We start from the raw sequence: 25,010 nt of genomic DNA on the forward strand, positions 1-25,010 counted from the left end.
TCAACTAATCCCAACTTTATTAAGTGTCAAGTCATAATGTTTTTATTTGATAATAGTGTAAAAAAATAATAAATTGTTCAAAAATAGATACTAAAAAGTAAAAATGGTAAAATAATGATCTCTCCGATTTGACATTATTACCCTTGAAATATAGCCGTTAAGAAAGACGTTATTCAAAACGAAATCCGACCGTTAGAAAATACCAATATTTCCTTTTCTGCTATTCACCTATCATCTTTTCTTCGCCCTCTTTCTCTCCAATTGCTGCAAAAACCAAACCAAAGACTCAAGATCTAGAAGCAGCGTGCTTGTTGTGAGCGAATAACCGCAACAAAAATGGTCGAAAATGGAGAACAAATTCGAAGTCCCGTAATCCGAAAGAAAGCGGCTTTGATGGAATCAAATAGCCAAAACATGGCTTCTTTTATCAGTCCTAGGTTCAAATCTGCTGCTGCTATGGCAGGTTGGGATGAAGAAGCACTTATGCTTGCCGCTCTCATTGTTGAAGATACCCCGGATCGAGATTCCAAACAAAAGAAACGGCTTGTTTTGAATTCCAAATCGCCGCTATCCAATTCATCAAGGTAATCACCATTTACTGCTTTTTTGTTCATCTTTTGAAAAACCCATCTGTAATTTGTATTATTTTTGTTAAAAATTGGATCTTTACTAAGAATGTTGGGTTGATTAGGATTAGGGTTTATCTAAATGTAATTTTTTTGTTGAAAAATGTGTTTGTTTTTTTTGTAATTGGGGTTAATTTGAGTTGTTATTTTGTGTTTAGGAAACGTAGAGCTTTGAGGAATCCACAACCGATTGTTCTTGATCTTGATGAAGATGAAACCCCCAAAAAGGGTAAATTATCATGATTTTGATTTTGATTCTGATTCATGTATATTTGAAGTGTGTTCTATTTGATTTATATGATGGTGTTATTGATGAACAGACAGTGGGAAGAAGAAGAGAGAAAAGAAAAATTGTGTCGGCGAAGAAAGTAAAGTTGGAGAAAAGGAATTGACTAAGAAGGGATCTGATGTTAATTCTAATAGTTCTGGTCTTCCTTGTATGGATAAGCTAAGGGAGGAGCTTTCATGTGCAGTAAGATTCTTGTGATGTTTCATTCTGTTTTTTGTTTTGTTTCATGATTTTTGTAGAGACAGATGGTGATTTTTATGTGTTTGTTATGCAGATTTGTTTGGAGATATGCTTTGAGCCAAGTACCACTCCTTGTGGTCATAGGTATCAAATTCAAACACAACAATACTTTTAGAAGTTTTCATTTTCTGATTTGGCCAATTGAAGTTTTGCTATAAAATTCCTTAGGAGATACTAGTACAATTTTATTTTATATGAATTCTTAGATTTTTGACATAGAATATATAATTTTGCAGCTTTTGTAGAAAATGTCTGAAATCTGCTGGAGACAAGTGTGGCAAAAAGTGTCCCAAATGCAGGCAATTGATAAGGTATATAAAATTAACTATAAACTGTGTAGTGACCATTGTTTTAAAGTGCGCAATCTGCCTATTGTGCACAAGTGTGGTCAATGCAGCTGCTATATTGTGGCCGTAATTGTGGTTGTCGTGCAAATTAAGATTATGCTTATAAGGTTTCTGTTCAATAAATTGTTGGTAGCTCATCAGTTCATTAATCATGATGATAATAACATGTTGCAGCAATGGACGATCGTGCACGGTGAACACCGTTCTCTGGAACACGATTCAACTTCTATTTCCTCAAGAAATTGAAGCAAGGAAAGTTGCTGCTGCTAGCACCATAAATAATAGACACGCTGTTCAGAATCCAATTCCAGAAAAAACATTTTATACTAGCACAAGGAATAGAAGTTTACAACCATATCCATCCAGTAGGGGTATGAATTCAAGGAGAAACGAGGCAGCGACAACACAAGATGAAGAGGATGCTGCATTGGCCAGAAGGCTGCAAAGAGAAATTGATAGAGAAAACAACAACCGTAGAACTTCAACATTATCATCTATGGTTAGAGCGAGGTCAAGAAGAGGGGTTTCTAACCAAGATGAAGATGCTGCTTTTGCTCTAAGGTTGCAAAGAAATGAGTTTATGCAAGCTTTTAGAAGTAGCAGCCAGGAACCGTCATCTTCTTCTTCCTCCACATTATTAGCTGGACCAAATTTGAGGGCTATGGCAACTAGAGCCATGAATCTTCGTAATAGAGAGAGAAGGGTTTAATAATCAAGACAACTGGAAATGTATGCAAAGATGGCTAATACATAGGTCATCTTTTGTATACAAATCTTATGTGTGACTCTTTTGATATGCTAAGAAATAATACAAATTGTATTAAACAAAACCATTGGAGTAGAATAAGAACTTGGAGTCATGTGTATTGATGTAGTTTAATTTTATAAGATTGGCAATATTATAATAGGTGTAACTCGTGTAAGCAATTCGTTTTATAAGATTAAACAAAACGATTGGAGTAGAAAATAATTTATTTCATGCAAAAATAATGGCTATGAATCTTATGTAATACAAGATTGGCAATATTATGCAAAAAAAACTGAGTCATATGTATATTGATGTTGCTTGATTTTATAAGATTGGCAATATGATGTGTGTGGTATGCTAATTGTAATAACTCAGTTTTTGAGTTATTATTTTAATTTAATTATTATGTGTGATAATTGAATTAATTTGGGTGATGGGGTGTGTGACATCGAGATGAGAGTGTACGAGTAATTAGGAGTTATTTTAATAATGAAAATAATATTATTTTATTTTATTTTATTTTATTAAATAGAAAGTGGGGTTTAAATGAGAATTATGAAAAATAGAGGAGAGGAAGTTGTGAGAATGTTAGTAAATGAGATGCGAGTTTATAATTTTAACTAGATTACTCTAATTATATAAATTAGGAGATAACTTAGGTTTAGGGGAGACTTCCATTCGTGAAAACAAACTTGGAGAGAATAGAGGCAAAGAGGCTAGAAACACAAGTGGGAGAAGGAGAAGGCTTGAGGGAAGAGCATCAAATAAATCAGGATTTTATTGCTGCTAGGATATCCAAGGTAAGGGGGAGAACTACTTCTCTAATGGGCATATGCATGAGGGGTAGAATGAGGTGTTCTTAACCTCCAATAGGATTTTTGGGTTTTTGATTGAAAGCTTTAAATTGATGATGAATTGTTGTTATATGATTATGTTGGTGATAAAATTCGTGTACTATTATGTGTGAAAATTTTGTTTATGTTGGTTTTGAACCTCCAATATTGTTGTGTCAAAAAAAACTTTGAAAACATAACTTGAAAACCTTGAAAAATGATTATTTTATTTAAGCAAATCTGTTATATATTGTAAATTTGTTGTTTAATCATTGGATTATTGTAGTGTGATGTTTGTTCCTTATGTTAAGCAGAAGATTATGCAAAAAAATTGCAGCTTCTGTTTTGGATATGTGTTTCACTTAGATGAAGAGCCTGAAGCCCATGCTTATGGAAGTCTATTTAAAAGAACACTCTAAACCTAATGGAGTAACTAAGTCGTGTGAATTGAAGTGTTTTAAGGGTTTTAGTTTATTCATTGTTTATTTTTCATTGTTAGCCACTCTATTATCACCTTGATATTAGAGCTGGACTGAGTTTGAGTTGTAATTTGTCAATCACTCATAAGCTTTTAAGCAATAGTGGATTATGTGTCTTGAAAGTGTGTGTTCTATCTTTTGTTTGTCATTGTTGTTTATCACATGTTGTATGATTGAAGGAAAGTGAGAGGAGTATCATATCTAGGATTATCTTAGATAGAAATAGCACAGGGAGTGATTAGGTGAGAAGATTGTAAACCACCGGGTGTTTACTTAGGCTTCAAACTAATACAATTTTAGTGGATTTCCTCTCTGGCTTGGATGCCCCTAGAGTAGGTGATGTTGCAACGAACTGGGTTACTAATTATATATGTTATTTACTTTCAGCAATTTACCCTACCTGCATAATTGTTGTTGTTGTTGTGTCCCAGAATTTCAATTGACATTAAAGCAGGCACCATGTTCTGTTTTGGGTGAGCTCTAGGGAAGATATTTTATGGTATTATGAAAAAAGAAGGAGTAAATACTAACAGACCACCAATTTTTGGATGGAACCAACTATGACTACTAGAAGGCACGTATGGTGGCTTTTCTAAAATCTTTGGATAGCAAAACATGAAAAGTTGTTATCAAATGTTGGGAACATCCTGTGGTGAAGGACAAAGATGGAAACATATCTGAAAAGTCAAAAGAGGTATGGTCTAAGGAAGAAGATGAACTTGCTCTTGGAAATTCCAAAGCTTTAAATGCTATATTCAATGGAGTTGACAAGAACGTATTCAGGTTAATAAACACATGTATTATGGCCAAAGATGCTTGGGAAATTCTCAGAACCACTCACGAAGGCACATATAAAGTGAAGATGTCTAAATTTCAGCTTCTCGCTAGCAAATTTGAGAATCTAAAGTTGAAAGATGACGAGAGCATTCATGACTTTCACATGAATATTCTTGAAATAACAAATTCATCTAATGCCTTGGGATAGAAAATGTCAGAAGAAAAACTGGTCAAAAAAATTCTCAAATCAGGCTGAAAAGGACGAATGTTTAGTTGATATCTCTGATCTCCAAGGTGAAGTGACTTTGTTAACATCAAAGCTTAAAAGTATGACCAATTCCATAAGGATTTTGAACAGTGGGTATGGTGTGTTAGATGAAATTGTTCAATATGTAGAAGAAGGTAGGAAAGCCACTAGTATAGGGTTTAGTTATTAGTCTTTAAAAAATAAAAGGAAAAACCCTGTGATGAGATTCTTCCTGCTGAAGTGAAGGATAATAGCATAATGTCTGACCAAATGTTAAAACATCCTGACAAATTTTAGGAAACTTAGAGCAGAGCCAAGCTTCAACCTTGGAAGTGTATTTAATATGGAAAGTATGGTCACATATAACCATTACGTTACAGACTATATGGGTGTAATACGGTGGGAGAACTAACTTTTTTTGAAATGTTGCGGATAGCAAGAGTCGTCACCGACTATTATGTTATCCAATTTAGAAAGGCTAAAAGAACAGAAAAAGACCTTTTAAAAGACTTTGAGTTCAGGGGGTAAGTTATACAAAGGGAATGTGTAAGCACCCTTTGTATCCATGGTTATCCATGGGCTCTTAATTGCTTAGCTCACTTTTGTTTTCAAAATGTTTGAAGTGTAGTGTGTGAATAGAAAAAGAATTTGAATAAGGACTTTAGCTTGTAAAATAAGCGTAGCCTTTTTGAATTGATTTGAAAAAGAGTGGGAAATGATCTTGAATTTGAATAGAGCAAGCATTTAAGAGCACCTACCCTAAGTTTAATTTTTCTGTTCTTTAAGACTTTTGTTTGAAAGGGCTATCCATACCATAAAGAGGGCAGGTAGTCCTTTCATTGGATTTGAAAAGGGTCATCAAAGATTATCGTTCGCCATAAGATTGTCCCTACCATAAAGAGGGCAGGTAGTCTCAGGGAAGGATATAATAGTCATTCTTAGGCAACCAGGGAGGATACCTTAGCATTTGAAAGGGACGATTATCATCTTATTGTAGGCAAAATCGAATGGACTTATGATCTTTTTATGATGATAATGAACTGAGGGCAACATTTGCTAAGGCATTCTCGTATTCGAGGGACTTGACTATTTTTAAATCGAAGGCAGCATAAGAGAGGTTACCCTAAAGGTGTGTGTGTGCAACAATCACGTGATTCAGTTCGGATATTTTTATCTTGTATTAGGCAAACTAAATTCATTAAATTGTTGTCACTCCCTATTGTTACTAACCACGCAGTTAAAATATCAACAAAAAATATAAACCATAATTATAGTTATAAGGTGCGGAAAGTAAAGGCAGAAAAGTAAATCCTAATTACTATTACATTTAAAATGAATGAGCGACCTATACACCTTCTAGAATTTTAAATGACAGAAAATTAAATAATTGAATAAAACGCAAAAAATTAAATAAAGGAAAATTAAACAAAAGCAAAAAATAAAGGGAAAATTTAAACAGAGGGCATTCGACAATCAATGGAATATGAGATGAGAAGAGAAATTCGCGGTAATGAAGAAATTCAATATTTGATTAAAAAAGGGGTAAACCCTAACCTTTGAAGGCTAAAAAAACCTAATGGGTAAGATAAATCTACAGGCTAAAAAATCTAAGCCTAGGTTAATGGGCAACATTTTCATAAAGGTTTTCCTTAGTTATCTATGGTTTGTAAAGTCGAAGGCTAACCCTAATTGTAAACCTAAAATTAATTTAAAATTATTAAACCTAAAAAAACCTAAAATTAGTAACTAATTATTTAACTAATTTAAAAAAACTAAAATTAAATTATTTAACACTAATTAATGATTAATCCTAAAAATTTAACCAAAAAAAATTAATCAATTAATTAGTCCTAAATTAAGTTAATAATTAAAATTACTAATCAAAAAAACTAAGTCTTGTGTTTATTTATTAAGATTAAACTTAAAATTTTTTAAAAAGAATAACCAATAAATTATGTAAAGAAATAAATAAAACTTAAAAAAACCTGGCACCGATTGTGTGTGGAGCACCTTGGACAGTCCATGGTACACCCTCAAGCTCTAGTGCGTAGGATATTGCTTGGTGACGATCTAGTGGCAGAAAGACGAGCGCCTATCGTGAGCTCGCGTTGGGCATGGGTTACGGATCGGTGAGTGAATAACTTGCGAAAAAAATACATGCCTTGGCCAGGCTCGAACTGGCATTTTGGAGGTCATTCTCTTGCTTCGCCACTGAACCAAGCATCTCATGTTGTCAAACAATGGAAACAAAAGTAATATATATAAAAAATAATATTTAAATTTGAAAAGAACAAAGGGAAGACGCGCGCTCCCCAATTTTTCAAATCGGGCCAATGGGGAGCCTACACCTCATCGTCTTCTTGCTTATAACATGCCAATACTTTCTACAGCACCCTGCAGAGAATTAGTTGCGAAAGACACATAGCTATAACACCTGTGATTCACAAAAAAAACCTCATACAAGCGTAAATATCAAAATCGATGCCATGGATAAACTCGTATTACTCTTACGATCTCCTTGGTACCTGTATTTATTTCTAATTCGGTCTAAATCAAAGAACCCTAATTCAAGGTTCAAAACCCTAACAATGGCAAACCTCGATATAAACACTTAACGATCAAATTAAATATCCAGAATCCTTCTAAGCATCACAACAAACAATAATATCCAATCAAAAATCATTTATGCATGATGAATCTAAGAAAACAAAGACAAGTTTGTTTGAGCAAACCGTGGTCGGTGGTGACGTGATTCTGGCTGTTCAGATTGAAAGGTAAGGACTTGGTTAGCTTTAGAATCGCCTAAGGAGTGCTTCTGAACCTTTAGAACACTTTGAATCTTCCTCTAACTCCAAAGTTGACCTCCACTTGTTCTTGTGTTTTTTTTAGAGTTTGAGTATGGCCATTGACTGTAGAATCTCGTCCCCATACCTCTAGAATTGTTGTGTGTATATATAAGGTTGAATTAGGGCAACAAACTTGGCTTGAATCTTCATTGAATCCATGATTGCAATCTTGAAGAAATATGATTTGTAAAACCTTCCAATTTTGTCCAATTTCAATTTTATTCTTCCAATATTGCCTTGCACGAATTTATATTGTATATGAGGTATAATTATGATTGGATATGATTAGAATGAAGAGCCAAATCAAATATTTGATTTTTTGCTTGATTTTTTTGAGTTTAATCATTTTTAAATAAATAAAAAATTCATAATAAATCAAATAAATTCTATAAATTCGTGTCAATTGGGTTTGAAGTCTTGGATAACTAGAGGATCAAGATTGAATAAAAAAAGATTGGGCCCATTTGCAAGAAAGCTCCTTTTGAACCATATTTACTTCATATTTTTCACTCAAAGTTGTCCAACTTTGACAAGGCATATATCCCTCAATTTTTAAGATATGGAAGAGTTATAGGACTTTTGGAAAGCTCAAGATATCCTCTACAAGCCACTTTGGAACCCTTTTTCATTTGGAGATTTTATCTTGATGATATAGGCCTTGAGAAAAAACTGCCTTTGGTTGATTTTCAAAAAGGACCTGTAATGTTTTGGATCATATCTCTCAAATGAAGCATTTTTGGCCTTGGCTTTAGAGAGACAAAGTTGTATAGAATTCAATTTCCTTCAAAATAGGCTTTAGTTGGGAAATTTTTGATGTTCCATGTGAAAGTTATGGCTGGTTAAAACTTTAGTTGACTCTTAGGTCAAAAACCCTAATTTAGAAACTTTGAGTTTTGTTGATTTATGGACTTTCCTTGATGAATCATGATCAAACTTTTATCAAATGATGAATGTTACTTCAAAATATTGATGCTAAGCAAAAATCAGGAGTCTTGACTGTATTTTGACCACAGTTGACTTTTAGGTCAAACTAGTCGATTGTTGACTATTTGAGCAATTGACTGAGCAATCTTGGGAACTGGAGCTTGAATTTTGTCATAAAGATATTTTGAAGTCTAAGGAGTCATATGAAGTCCATTGGAGACCTTGACTTATCCTCTTTCACCAAGAAATTCAAAACCCTTGTTTTAGGAGCCTTTGATTAGGAGAGTGTGTACTCAGTTGAGTCTTGAGCTTTTGATGCTTGGATGAGTCTTGCATGAAACTATGGTGGGCAAATTTTGGGGTATGAAAATGGGTATCCAAAACATTCTCCTCAACCTAAGGCTAATCATGTAAGGATTAAAACTTGAAAGGAGTGGAAAGTGAAGGATGTTGTCACAAGTCTCATAGCTCGTACCTCTCTTAGAGTCTCATCTAGAGAAGACTGGTATTTTGACAGTGGATGTTCTAGGCATATGACAAGAGTGAAGAATTTCTTGGTGAACATTAAGCCTTACACCACTAGTTATGTTACTTTTGGAGATGGTGGCAAAGGAGAAATTAAAGGAGTTCGAAGACTAGCCTATGAAGGATCTCCTATGCTTGATAATGTACTGTTTGTGAAAGGTCTGACTGCTAATCTGATAAGTATCAACCAGTTATGTGATCAAGGTGTTAAATTTAATTTCATTAAGTCTGAATGTATGGTAACAAATGAGAAGAATGAAGTACTGATGAGAGGATCCATGTCTAAGGACAATTGCTACTTATGGACACCCCAAGAAATTACTTGTTCCTCCACATGTATGATGTCCAAGGAAGATGAAGTCAAGTTGTGGCATCAAAAACTTGGCCATTTACATATGAAAGGTGTAACACCCTTCTAAACCCCCGCGTAAATTTAATATAATCAGAGTAATAAAACAGCAAGGATGCTACAATTATTAAAATAAATAAAAATACCAAGTCGATTGTCATGCTTTATTAGAATTTAACCAATATCAAAACATGTGTTTAGCACAGCGGAACTTAATTTAACAATATTAGGAAACATATCCAAACAAATAATCAATACATAATCCATAACCAAAATGGCAACAATGTATATCAAGTAACGCTAAGACTATCGATCCCAGTGTTACAATCAGAGCATGACTCGACACGAACTACGGGCTAGCCTACAAGCTATCTTCACCCAATCAAGATGCCACTACATCCTTAATCTGAAATCATCAAAGTAAGGGTGAGTTTCATTCGAATTAATAACCATTATACAATCATAAGCAATAAAATCTCATAGCAATTATCATCCACTCAAGCGTACATATAATCGGAATTTATTACAACAAGCAAGCATCAGTACATAAGCATCTTCTAACACACCAAACAATCATTCAGTTATATCAGAATATAATGCAATGAATGGACTGACACTAATGCATGTGGTACCATACATGGGATACACCCATCCAACTGATCTTTTTCATCACCGAGATACAGTTTAACCAGCACAAATTCCACACAATGGGAATTATGCCCACCATTTTGATCCATTTCATCACCGGGATCCATCACAAAAAATGTATGCGAATGAATGCAGCATATAACATGCTTACAACATCACCAATCCAATGTATCACATCGTCTCATTATCATCACCAATTCATCACCAATAAGCATGCATTAGTTTTAGCATTCATACAAATATATCACACGCATACATGTAAAACATCACCCAATAAATAATATAAACAGGGTATAAAACTCGGACTTTACGTCCTTACTACCTATTCATCGTATAGGTCATTAACTCAGTTTCGCAATGCTCTAAACGGCACATAAATCGGATACTCGGATCAAAAGTTATGGGATTTTAAAGATAAAACATTTTTAGAAAAAAATTGCAGCAGAACCCGGTTCGTCCCTACGTGGGAACCGGTTCCTGGCTGCTTCCCAAAACACGCCTCTGATTTTTACTATGGGGAACCGGGTTGTCCCTACCTGGGAACCGGTTCCCAGCAACCCAGAATCCACTCGCCTCTGTTTTTATAAGGGGGAACCGGTTCGTCCTACATGGGAACCGGTTACTACGTACCTGCACCCAAATTCACCATTTTGACAGCATTTACCCTATCCCATTTCCCCAATTTCAGGTACATACGAACATAGCACACAAATACCATCAATTTTCACATCATCACATATTTCAGACAAGTTTTATACAAGTATTAACAACATATATCATGAGTATTAACAGAATCATGTAATTCATACAAATTCATCAGAATCTAACTAAGTTCCCAAACCCGACACATATGATTGAATTAACGACAATTCTAATCAATCCTACTACCTACAATCGCATAAGGGTCACTAACCCGAAGAATCCCCCCTTACCTCAGAGTCGAATCTTCGAAGGTCTCCTTCTCCTTGGCTCTTCTCTCTTTCACGTGTTCTTCCTTTCTCAGAGTTTGTCTCCTCTGCTTCTGCCTTCTCTTTTCCCAATTTTCCTTTATTTTATGAAAAATAAAATATTCTCAATAGGCTTGCTTAGTTAACACCCCCCCCCTTCTGCTAACTAACACACAAAGCCCAAAGCCATATTTCATCATTTTTTCCAAATAATTCCCACAAATTATTAATTCTAATAATTTAATTAATAAAAATAATTAAATTAATAAACAAGAATTAACGGGGTGTTACAACTCTCCCCCACTAAAAGAGTTTTCGTCCTCGAAAACATACCTCAAACAAAGAGTTCGGGATAAGAGTCTTTCATCTGACTTTCCAGCTCCCACGTAACATTTCCACCTGCAGCTCCTCCCCAAGCCACTCGCACTACAGCTATTTCTTTACCACGTAGTTGCTTTATCTTCCGATCTTCAATCCTCATAGGCAACGCCTCAACTGTCATATTATCTCTCACTTGCACATCATCTACTTGGATTACATGAGACGGATCCGCGATATATTTCCTCAATTGAGATACATGGAATACGTCATGTAGGTTTGCAAGTGTTGTTGGCAAAGCAATACGATAAGCCACCTCTCCTACTCTTTCCGTAATCTGAAACGGACCAATGAAACGCGGCGTCAACTTCTTTGACTTTAGTGCTCGACCAACACCCGTCGTAGGAGTTACTCTAAGAAACACATGATCTCCCTCTTGAAATTCAAGTGTTATTCGCCTCTTATCATGGTAGCTCTTCTGACGACTTTGCGAAGCCTTCATCTTCTCCTGAATCATCTTAATCTTTTCCATCATCTCATGAACAATTTCTGGTCCAATCACTGCACTTTCACCAGATTCACACCAACACAGTGGTGTCCTACACCTCCTACCATACAAAGCTTCAAATGGAGCCATACCAATACTCGAATGGTAGCTATTGTTGTAAGTAAATTCAATCAACGGCAAATAACTATCCCATGCACCACCTTTTCCAATACACAAGCACGCAATAGATCTTCCAATGATTGAATCGTCCTTTCAGTCTGACCATCAGTCTGCGGATGATAAGCAGAACTCAACCTTAATTTAGTACCTAAGGCCTTCTGTAACCCTTCCCAAAATCTGAATGTAAATCTTGGATCTCTATCTGATACGATACTCGAAGGAATACCATGCAAACTTACTATTTTCTCAATGTACAACTGTGCCAACCTTTCCATAGAATAATCCATTCTCATCGGTATGAAGTGAGCAGACTTCGTCAGTCTATCCACAATAACCCAAATGGCTTCATAGTTCTTAGCTGTTCTTGGCAATCCAGATACAAAGTCCATGGATATTCTATCCCACTTTCATTTAGGAATAAATAAAGGCTGCATAGTCCCATACGACTTCTGATGTTCGATCTTTGACTTCTGACAAGTCAAACAAGAATAAACAAATTCAGCTATTTCCTTTTTCATTCCAGGCCACCAGAATAACTTCTTCAAATCATGGTACATCTTAGTAACACCAGGGTGAATACTCAATCCACTACGATGTCCTTCTTCCAAGATACTCTTCTTCAGTTCAGTAACGTCAGGAACACAAACACGGTCGCCAAATCTCATTATGCCATTCTCATCAATTCTGAATTCACATCCTTTTCCTTGGTTAATCAAAGTCAATTTGTCAACTATTCCCACATCCTCTTTTTGCCTTTCTCTGATCTCATCAAGAATTCCACTTGTCAGCTTTAGCATACCTAGTTTGATGCTATTCGAAGTGCCTTCACATACCAAACTTAAATCTCGAAATTGCTCAATCAAATCTAGTTCTCGGACCATCAACATAGACATATGCAAGGACTTCCTGCTCAAAGCGTCAGCAACGACATTCGCCTTACCCGGATGATAATTCAGCTCAAAATCATAATCTTTAAGGAACTCTAACCACCTCCTCTGTCTCATATTAAGCTCCTTCTGGCCGAATAGGTACTTCAGACTCTTATGATAACTAGACACCTCGAACCGTGAACCATAAAGGTGATGTCTCCATAATTTCAACACAAACACCACTGCTGCCAACTCTAAGTCATGAGTCGGGTAATTCTTCTCATGCACTTTAAGTTGTCTCGACGCATAAGCGACTACCTGTTGGTTCTGCATTAGTACACCTCCAAGTCCCATAAATGAAGCGTCACAATACACAACAAAAGATTCTGCCGGATTCGGCAAAATTAAAATAGGAGCACTAGTCAGCCTCTTCTTTAATTCTTGGAATCCTTCTTCGCATTTCGAGTCCCAAACGAACGCTTGACGCTTCCTAGTCAACTTCGTCAATGGTAGAGCTAACTTTGAAAATCCTTCTATGAACTTCCGATAGTAACCTGCAAGACCCAGAAAGCTACGAATTTCAGTAACGGACTTCGGAGCTTCCCACTGAGACACGGCTTCTACCTTTGTCGGATCTACGGCAATACCGTTCTTGGAAATTACATGGCCAAGGAAACTCACTTCACTTAACCAGAAATCACATTTCGACAGTTTGGCATAAAGCTTCTTCTCTTTCAACACTCCCAGCACAATTCTGAGATGCTCTGCATGTTCTTCTTCACTTTTGGAATATAATAGAATGTCATCAATGAACACCACGACGAATTTGTCAAGATAAGGATGAAAAATCCTATTCATGTATTCCATGAAAACACCAGGTGTGTTAGTAACTCCAAACGGCATCACGGTGTATTCATAATGACCATACCTCGTTCTGAACGCAGTCTTCTGAATATCGTCCGTCTTCACACGAATCTGATGATACCCAGACCTCAAATCAATTTTACTGAATATACTAGCTCCGACCAACTGATCCATCAAATCATCAATCCTCGGCAATGGATACCGATTCTTGATAGTAACTTTATTCAGTTGTCTGTAGTCTACACACAACCTCATAGATCCTTCCTTCTTCTTTACCAATAACACCGGTGCACCCCACAGTGATACACTTGGACGAATGAACTCCTTCTCCAACAATTCTTCTAATTGACTCTTCAATTTGGTCAATTCAGATGCTGACATTCTATAAGGCGCCATCGACACAGGACTGGTTCCAGGAACTAATTCAATAGCAAACTCTACTTCCCTTTCAGGTGGTAGCTCTCTAACATCTTCTGGAAAAACTTCTGGAAATTCTCGTACCACTGGTAATTCATTACTCACTACTCTTCCTTTCATTTCCATCGACGCAAAAAGCATAAACACGGCTGCCCCGTCTTGAATCGCTTCACCCACTTGTCTTGCAGTCATTGCCAACTCTTCGATACTCATCTCTTCAGGAAAGATGACCGTCTTCGTAAAACAATTGATATGAACTCGGTTAAATTGCAACCAGTTCATCCCCAGAATAATGTCAAGTTGTCCAAGTGGAAGGCACACTAAGTCCATTCCAAACTTCCTACCAAATATATCAATAGGACAGTTCAAACATGCAGATGAAGTGGTTACTGAACCCGACGCAGGAGTGTCAATAACCATACTTCCACTAATCTTTGATATCTCTAAATTTAGCCTCTTAGCACAATCCAATGAAATAAACGAGTGAGTTGCACCAGTATCAATAATCACAATTAAAGGTGTGTCATGTATGAAACACGTACCTTTAATCAGTCTATCCTCTGGAGTGGTTTCTGATCCCGACAAAGCAAAGACTTTTCCTCCAGATTGGTTCTTCTTTGATTTGGTGCACTGTGTACTGATATGACCCTCTTCGCCACAGTTATAGCAAGTCACAGTTCTCATTCTACAGTCGGGAGCAACATGGCCTACTCTGCCACATTTAAAGCACTTCTTCTCTTCTTTCTTGCACTCATTCCTCTTATGTCCTGTTTCACCACAGTTGAAGCACCTAAAGGGAGCACCAGAATCTCCCCCACTAGGCCTTTTCCAATCACCAGCTCTTGGGTTTCCTCTACCATATGGTTTACCTCTGTCCATAGGCTTCTTACCCTTCCTATCAACTAACTCGCGAGAGTGAGATGATTTCAGCTTGATACTATCTTCCTCAAAAATCCTGCTACAGTCCACTAAATCAGCAAATCGGCGAATCCTTTGATACCTGATGCCCTGTTTGATCTCATCACGAAGACCATTCTCAAACTTGATACACTTAGAGAATTCCCCAGCTGCATCGTTGGTGTAGTGTGTGTAGTACTTAGCCAATTCCACAAATTTGGAAGCATATTCAGGCACTGTCATACTACCCTGTGTCAGTTCCAAGAACTCAATTTCCTTCCTTCCCCGAACATCTTCAGGAAAGTACTTCCTTAGAAATTCTCTCTTGAATATGGCCCAAGTAATCGCAATCCCATCTGAATCCAATTCAGTCTTAGTAGTAACCCACCAGTCATCAACTTCTTCTGATAGCATGTGAGTACCATACCTCACCTTCAGATTTTCCGCACAATCGATCACTCGGAAGATCCTCTCGATCTCCTTCAACCATTTCTGAGCACCATCAGGGTCATGGGTGCCTTTGAACAGTGGAGGGTTGTTCCTCTGAAAGCTGTTCAACTGCCTGTCAGCACCAATCATAGCCCCATTAGCATTTCCTCCCAGTACACCAGCGATCATGCCCAGAGCCTCTGCAATAGCATCATCGTTCCTCCCACCTCTTCCAGCCATTGTTCTGCTAAATCTCAAAACAATCTCATCAGAATAAAAGTATCGACAATGTTTACCTTACACTAGTCGCATACAAGGGAATACTGACACTAAGACTCTGACTCTAACGACTGACTATGCTCTGATACCACTATTGTAACACCCTTCTAAACCCCCTAGGAAATATAATATAATCAGAGTAATAAAACAGCAAGGATGCTACAATTATTAAAATAAATAAAAATACCAAGTCGATTGTCATGCTTTATTAGAATTTAACCAATATCAAAACATGTGTTTAGCACAGCGGAACTTAATTTAACAATATTAGGAAACATATCCAAACAAATAATCAATACATAATCCATAACCAAAATGGAAACAATGTTTATCAAGTAACGCTAAGACTATCGATCCCAGTGTTACAATCAGAGCATGACTCGACACGAACTACGGGCTAGCCTACAAGCTATCTTCACCCAATCAAGATGCCGTTACATCCTTAATCTGAAATCATCAAAGTAAGGGTGAGTTTCATTCGAATTAATAACCATTATACAATCATAAGCAATAAAATCTCATAGCAATTATCATCCACTTAAGCGTACATATAATTGGAATTTATTACAACAAGCAAGCATCAGTACATAAACATCTTCTAACACACCACACAATCATTCAGTTATATCATAATATAATGCAATGAATGGACTGACACTAATGCATGTGGTACCATACATGGGATACACCCATCCAACTGATCTTTTTCATCACCGAGATATAGTTTAACCAGCACAAATTCCACACAATGGGAATTATGCCCACCATTTTGATCCATTTCATCACCGGGATCCATCACAAAAAATGTATGCGAATGAATGCAACATATAACATGCTTACAACATCACCAATCCGATGTATCACATCGTCTCATTATCATCACCAATTCATCACCAATAAGCATGCATTAGTTTTAGCATTCATACAAATATATCACACGCATACATGTAAAACATCACCTAATAAATAATATAAACAGGGTATAAAACTCGGACTTTACGTCCTTACCACATATTCATCGTATAGGCCATTAACTCAGCTTCGCAATGCTCCAAACGGCACATAAATCGGATACTCGGATCAAAAGTTATGGGATTTTAAAGATAAAATATTTTTAGAAAAAAATTGCAGCAGAACCCGGTTCGTCCCTACGTGGGAACCGGTTCCTGGCTGCTTCCCAAAACACGCCTCTGATTTTTACTATGGGGAATCGGGTTGTCCCTACCTGGGAACCGGTTCCCAGCAACCCAGAATCCACACGCCTCTGTTTTTATAAGGGGGAACCGGTTCGTCCCACATGGGAACCGGTTCCTACGTACCTGCACAGCCAAATTCACCATTTTGACAACATTTACCCTATCTCATTTCCCCAATTTCAGGTACATACGAACATAGCACACAAATACCATCAATTTTCACATCATCACATATTTCAGATAAGTTTTATACAAGTATTAACAGCATATATCATGAGTATTAACAGAATCATGTAATTCATACAAATTCATCAGAACCTAACTAAGTTCCCAAACCCGACACATACGATTGAATTAACGACAATTCTAATCAATCATACTACCTACAATCACATAAGGATCACTAACCCGAAGAATCCCCGCTTACCTCAGAGTCGAATCTTCGAAGGTCTCCTTCTCCTTGGCTCTTCTCTCTTTCACGTGTTCTTCCTTTCTCAGAGTCTGTCTCCTCTGCTTCTGCCTTCTCTTTTCCCAATTTTCCTTTATTTTATGAAAAATAAAATATTCTCAATAGGCTTGCTTAGTTAACACCCCCCTTCTGCTAACTAACACACAAAGCCCAAATCCATATTTCATCATTTTTTCCAAATAATTCCCACAAATTATTAATTCTAATAATTTAATTAATAAAAATAATTAAATTAATAAACAAGAATTAACGGGGTGTTACAAAAGGTAAAAATAAAATAGTGCCCAAAGAAGCTATCATATGCATTCCTAAGCTCAAAATTGAGGAAGGGAGCATTTATGGCAAGTTTCAAATTGGAAAGCAGACGAAGATGTCACACCAAAACCTTCAATGTCTGACTACTTCAAAAGTTATGGAACTTCTTCCTATGGATTTAATGGAGCCTATGCAGGTTAATATCCTTGGTGGAAAAAGGTATGCTTATGTTGCTGTTGATGATTTTTCAATATTCACTTGTGTGAGTTTCGTTAAAGAAAAATCAGATGTCTTTGAGGTCTTCAAAGATCTATGTCAAAGCTTCAAAGAGAGAAGGAATATGGAATTATAAGGATCAGAAGTGATCATGGAAAGGAATTTAAAAACAACAAATTTGCTTAATTTTGCTCCTCTGAAGGTATTAGCCATGAATTCTCTTCTCCCATCACCCCTCAACAAAATGGAGTTCTTAAGCGCAAGAATAGGACTCTACAAGAATCAGCTAGGGTCATGCTTCATGCTAAGCATCTTCCATATCATTTTTGGGCTGAAGCAATAAATATTGCATGTTATATTTATAATAGAGTCCTTGAGGGCTTGTACTTTAGCTACACTCTATGAATTATGGAAAGGAAGGAAGCCTATTGTCAAATATTTTCATGTTTTTGTAAGTAAATGCTATATTTTGGCTAATCGTGAACAAAGAAGGAAAATGGATCCCAAGAGTGGTGAAGGAATATTTTTGGGCTATTCTACTAAAAGCATAGCCTATAGAGTCTTTAATTCCATAACCAAAGTCATGATGGAATTTATAAATATTTTGGTTAATGATTCAATCTTAGAGAGTGGACATGATGTCGAAGAAGATGTTGGAACATCATTCCAGATGAATGATGATTCAGAAAATGTGGCTGATGTTAATACCAATACTAAGGCTGTTGATATTGAACTTGATGACAATCAAGCTAACAAATGTCCTTCAATTAGAATTCAAAAAGATCATCCTAAAGAACTCATCACATAAAATCTTAATGAAGGGGTCACTACTAGATCAAGAGATGTGGTTTCTAACTTTTGCTTTGTCTCAAAGTTGGAACCCAATAATGTAAAGGAAGCTCTAATTGATGAATTTTGGATCAATTCCATGCAAGATGAATTAGACCTTTTCAAGAGGAATGGAGTATGGGATTTGGTTCCTAGGCCTAATGGAGCAAATGTCATTGGTACAAAATGGGTGTACAAAAATAAATCTGATTAAAATGGAGTTGTCACTAGGAATAAGGATAGACTTGTGGCTCAAGGATACACTCAAATTGAAGGAATAGACTTTGATGAAATTTTTTCCCCAGTGGTTCATCTTGAATCCATCAGACTATTGTTAGGAGTGACATGTTTACTGAAGTTCAAGTTGTTTCAGATGGATGTGAAAAGTGCCTTTCTGAATGGGTACTTACATGAAGAGGTGTATGTTGGACATCCAAAGAGGTTCATTTATCCTACTTTTCCAGATCATGTGTTCAAAGTGAAGAAGGCTCTTTATGGACTAAAATAAGCTCCTAGAGCTTGGTATGAAAGGCTGGCAGAATTTATGGTCAATAATGGCTACAGGAAAAGAGGAATAGACAAGACCCTATTTGTTAAGGAGAATGATGGCAAACTCATGATTACTCAGATATATGTGGATGACATTATGTTTGGAGGGATGTCAAACTAGATGGTTCAATATTTTGTCAAGAAAATGCAATCTGAATTTGAGATGTTTCTTTGAGTGCAAGTGAAATAGATGGATGATTTTATCTTAATCTCTCAAAGAAAGTATGCCAAGAATACAATATATACAAATAATTTTTTAAATACAAATATTACAAATAATACATATAATAATATTATGTGTTTGTTTTAAATACATATTTAATAAAATATTTTTAAAACATAACTATTATTTTTTAATCAAAAAACATATAATAAAAATCTAACATATAATACATACTATGTATTCTATTTTTTTAACTTTTGTTTTATTCTAATATAATATATATATATATATATATATATATATATATATATATATATATATATTTATATATTAGATTTTATTTTATAAATTCTGTTTTTAATAGATTTTATTTTTAATAAATATTATATATTTTGTTTATAGATTCTATTTTACTAAATATTATATGTTTAAAAATAAATTTTATTCTACTAAATAAAACATATTTTGTTTTTTAACAAATAATAATATAGATTTGAAAATAAAAAATGTAATCTATTTTATAAAAAATATATATATTTTCCTATTATAATCAAATATAAAATCTGTTTTAATATATACTATATATACATATACATATATATTATAAAATCTATTTTAATATATATTAAATCTAAACAACATAAATCAATAATATACCAACAACAATCAACAACAAACAAACAGCACCAAAATCTTAAACAAACACATACATTAATTAGAAATTATACTGTTAAAACTGAAAACTTACCTATATGAAACTTTCAAAAAAGCTAGTAGATGACCCGTGCGTCCGCACAGGTTTGAATTTTGCTAACTCAAAGTTAAGAAATGTATATGATGAAAGGAGAAGTAAAGTAGTAATTGTGTATCAAATTACTAATCACGTAGTCATGAATTTAATAGTGCAAGATAATATGTAATTGTAATGAGATAAGTAAAAGTTAATAACATATATAAAAAATATAAACGGCTGATAATAACGTAGATATTGTCGATAGGAAAAATGACACGACTTGTATATTCCAATTAGCCTTCACAGAAAAATCTTCTAGTCACCTGAAATCAATAGTATTGTTAAATGAAAGTACGTTATTTCTTATGACCCGCGCGTCCGCACAGGTTTTATTGGCACCAAGTTCAAGTAAAAAATTTAGTGTAATGAAAAGTATTGTATGTAATAAACAATTGTAAGTATCTAATAGTCACTTCAATAAAATCACTATTGTGGTGATAGTGTCCCGTTTGAAAATTTATATCATGTTTCTCTTAATTTTTCTAACTTATACTTCTCTTAATTATTTCATCTCAAGACAATCAAGTATTAAATTAAACACGGTCACTTCAATAAAATAGGTATTGTCGTGATAATGTCCCGTGTGAAAGGTTGTAACAAAGACTAAAGATAATAGATGTAAAAAATGCCCCATCACTTTCTGTCAATATTGGACTGAATCTATAAAATCAATGAATCAATATGCATTCATAGCTCCAATGGGTGTTGCCACAAGAAGGTTGTCCTCTTGAGTTGGTTGCAACAGATGAAACTCCAATACAGTGGTGTTGACTTTTTACTTTGCTAAAGATTGAAAAGTAAATTGAAAAATATTAAATATTATATTTTGATATTAGTTTATTAAAAGTGATAATTTAAATGTTTTAAAGTTACCATTGTCTAGCTATGAAATTACATTTGTAAATTAACCTGTTAGGGGTAACTGACCAACAGAAACAAGTACTTGAGATGGAACTTTGTCACAAAACATTTCATAGAAATGGAATATTAGTTTGAAAGACATAAAGTAAGGGTGATTTTTTTGCTACACAATATACCCAATTGGTTGACAAGAAATTTGCAGAGTAAAAAGATAGTAGTTTTCAACATAACATTGGTTAAGAAAGTACAACTTTTCTGCTTATTGACATTGATTAAACACTGAATAGGCACGGGGATCAATGATCATTATAGTACTAGTATATTAAGGTATACAAACTGCAGCAAAAGGCAAGGGGAATACAGCTGTACCTAGGAATACACTGAAAAGCAAGATTTGCGCAGAGCTGATGCAAACTAAACATTGGTGGCAGTCTATGCCTCTATTCAGACTGAGTTAAAAAAACTAATAATATAAAATATGAGTTGCAATTGGTCCTACATGCTAAATAAAATATCTCGCAAGCACATTCATAGTAAACAGTAAACACATCCACGTTAATGCTACATGCTTTAATATCCTACATGCTTTAATACTAACTGTCTACAGTGAATAATACTTAAACAATTTATCCAAAACCATAAACGCTCAATGATTCTTACCTGTGTATACAGTCAATTTTTTTATGCATTCTAATATTAAAGTCATGTTTTTTAATAAAGATAAACCGAGACTATAAGATAAAGAGAATTTATTTTGATTTATAAGATCATAACTTTTTATCAAACCATGACACCAAATTCTACAACTTCTGTTACCTATAGGACTTTGCCTATATTTATAAAACATAATAAGGGTTTCATGATTAATAAGGAAGAAAAAAAGCTAGACCCAAACTTCCTAAAGTATTTGGGACATGGAAGCACTCACGAGTCATGAATGAATCTTTTCAAATACTACCCTTATAATTTAACTAATTACAGCAACAAACAAAATTCTAAACATGATATGAATATCATAAGCTTTTAGATGAACAAGTATGCTTTTATATATACACATACCTAATATACAACACCTTTGTTCAACAATGTACTTGCATAATAATTATTAGGAGTACAATAACGATTTTAAATCGAAATACCAGCAGTAACCTATAAACACATTTTTTGAAGAAATTGGTCAAGATTTACCATCTAGCTCTTTATTGAAGAAACTTGTCATGAATTCGTTGAGTGTGAAATCTCTATAAAGAGCTGGTTTTTCTCTGATGTTAGCTCTGGTAAAGGTCCAAAGAGCTTCTCCCTGGTACCCGACATCAGGAAAACAACAACCGAGACTCGCAGCTCATTAAAAGAATTGGCCAATACCCGATGATCAGCTCTCTTGTACTCCTCATTAGAAATTATCTGAAACTCAGTTACTATGACTATTTCTAATTAACTCAGTCACCCTTCTTTCAATCAAAGCCTTAGCAGAAAATCAACACAATAACAATGTTATAGCGAAAAATCAAAGAAAACATAAGAGAAAGAATCAAGAAACCGACAAAGGCATTTTATCAAACACTTTGTAAGCAAGATGGAAAGCGAAATTTTCTTCTCCTTGTCTCTTCAACACATGAGTAATCCTCCAATTCAACTTCATGATTGCTTCCTATGTATTTAATTCCAACCAAAACCAACTCAGAATCATAAGCTATAGAGAAACCGTAATTATGTCGAAACCGCAAAAACGAAGCTTACTGTGTGTAAACCATAAAATCAATGTTGTAACTTACTTTTGAACCAAATCCATATGTTGTAATGAACTGCAACACAAACTAATGTCGTATAATCACAGATCCATTTGCAGAAATAAGAATTCATAGTTTATGGTAAAATGACTTTATAGTTTAAGGTAACTCCAATTGTTACACAAAATAATGCTGTAACTTAATTTCACTATTAAGGTAAATCAACATCAGGTCACTGCTATAGATAAGATAAGATAGTGAAAGCTATCACCTTAAACATGAGCCGCATTATAAACTTACATGTTTAACCATTTCAAAATCTTTCAATTTGATTTAACCATTATATTCAACCAATATGTTATTCCTTTTCATATCCCTATGATGATAAAAGCATACAAATAATTTAGAAGAGAGCCAAAAGGTAATGATTTCAAGACCCTATTATAATAAGAATGGAAAAGTGTGTTGCTTCAAGCAAGCAGATACATCAACTCAAACAACTTAATTCAGTGTATTGTCTAAAAATCTAAGCTTTTAATTAAAAATTCAACCAGGAAAAAACTTACATTGGTGATAATTTGGGAAGCTTCCCTCTTTCAGCTTAAAGCCATGATTGAGGATTAAGATAACTTGAGTGTTATTTCTTAGATGATTTTGCAGGGAACAAAGTTTGCATAGGACATAATACACGAAACAAATCATGGATCACCACTACAGCAACAATATATCATTACACTTCAAAATCAAACAATTGCAAATTGGGGGAAAAGGAAAAAAGACAAACTTTTACCTACTGGTTGTCACATTCCACTACTGGTTCTAGTTTTGATTTAGATATGATTGTTTCAAGAAAAACAAAAACTATGTCAACTTAAACCACCATAAATAACAATAATAAACATAAATCATAAATCATACCTCATATGAAAAGGGAAGAAACTGGATATGGAAGAAGGAAATGAACATTAACATGAACATCTTCACAGCAAAAAACAGGATCTAAAAAAATTAAATCGAGTAAGCAACATATTCACATCAAAAAGATGAAGAAAAATAAAAATAATGAACATGAACATGAAACATTCAGTGATTGAAAACTTCTCAACCAAAATGTAAGAATAAATGAGATACAAAAATAGACTCACTATATAACTAAGTATATAGATCTACTCTCTAACCCGGGCTAACTTTTCTTCTTTTTCATTTTCGCAACTCTACCCAAGCTCTGAGTTTGTTTTTTTCTTCTGCCCACTCAAAATTATTTTTTGAATCCTCAGATTTGATTCCATTCAATACGCTTCTTACCCAGTTTCTCCCTTCCGCCGGATTCACAGTTCTGCATAGATTTATAATCAAAATAGAACTGTCAAAACGATAACGAAAATGTAAACGAAAAACGAAAAAGAATATGAGAGGAAAACAAAAAATGAAAATGATAACGAAAACGAAAAACGCTTGTTGCCTTATTTTTGGTGTATCTACCCTTCTTCTTTTTCTGTTGTTTTCGGTGTATCTACCCTTCTCCTTTTTCTGTTGTGTTCATCACTCATAAGCAATAAAAATGATTTCTCATTCCTATACCTAAGGTTTGAAGGGAAAAGAAGAGAGGGAGAAAGAGGGATGACGAAGGATTGGAGGCGAAAGGTCTCTCCAAGCGACGAGAGAGAGGAAACGTAAAAGGTTGGAAGGGAAATAGAAAGATTTGTGATAATATTGGGGAGAATGTGTTGTTTTGGGAAAAATGCTTTACCCGACGGGTATTGCTGAGTACCTAGAAAATTTGAAATATTATGCGTGCCACTTGGACTATTATAGCATTTTGATTGGTTTGGAAAAATTGATTTAGTCAATTACAAAAAGGGCATTTCCTAGTGCAAAATGAAAAGTCCCTAAGACTATGTACAATGGTTACATTATTCAACACCCTACTTTTTCACTTTTTATCTTCCACATCATCTTCTCTCTCTTCCACCTAATAATTCAACACCTATTCAATTTTTTTTCACTACAATGGTTTTGTTTAATAAAATTCAACACCCTACCCCACATCATATTCTTATTTTCTTTTAAAGTTTTGTTTTTATGATTATATATTAATATCTATTATCAATTAAAAGTGAATTTTTTTTTATGAGTCCAAATCAAATGAACCAAGTCTCTATTTATAGAGGAAAAAAAATAATGAATTTTGATAAAAATAAAAATAAATAAAAAATTTATTTACTATGAAATAATTAATTTTAAATGATTAAAAGAAAATAAAATATAAATAATCACAACAACCAATAAAATTGTGTAAAGTGTTGCATGTGGCCCCACTTTTCTCTCATTCAACATGTTGAATCTTTTCAACATCAATTAATCCACATCACATTAAACACTTCA

General features: G+C 34.6%; 1 protein-coding gene across 1 annotated transcript; it reads left to right on the forward strand.

Moving 5' to 3' along the window:
- Positions 1–231: 231 nt before the first annotated feature.
- Positions 232–2,532, forward strand: LOC131636901 (uncharacterized). Its single transcript, XM_058907491.1, has 6 exons — positions 232–584; positions 785–855; positions 947–1,098; positions 1,190–1,239; positions 1,392–1,466; positions 1,677–2,532. The coding sequence occupies exons 1-6, from the start codon at positions 337–339 to the stop codon at positions 2,209–2,211; spliced, it is 1,131 nt and encodes a 376-aa protein (XP_058763474.1). The 5' UTR covers positions 232–336; the 3' UTR covers positions 2,212–2,532.
- Positions 2,533–25,010: the final 22,478 nt, after the last annotated feature.

This window comes from Vicia villosa, unplaced genomic scaffold (assembly GCF_029867415.1).
Source record: "Vicia villosa cultivar HV-30 ecotype Madison, WI unplaced genomic scaffold, Vvil1.0 ctg.001850F_1_1, whole genome shotgun sequence".
In the NCBI taxonomy this organism is placed as follows: domain Eukaryota; kingdom Viridiplantae; phylum Streptophyta; class Magnoliopsida; order Fabales; family Fabaceae; genus Vicia; species Vicia villosa.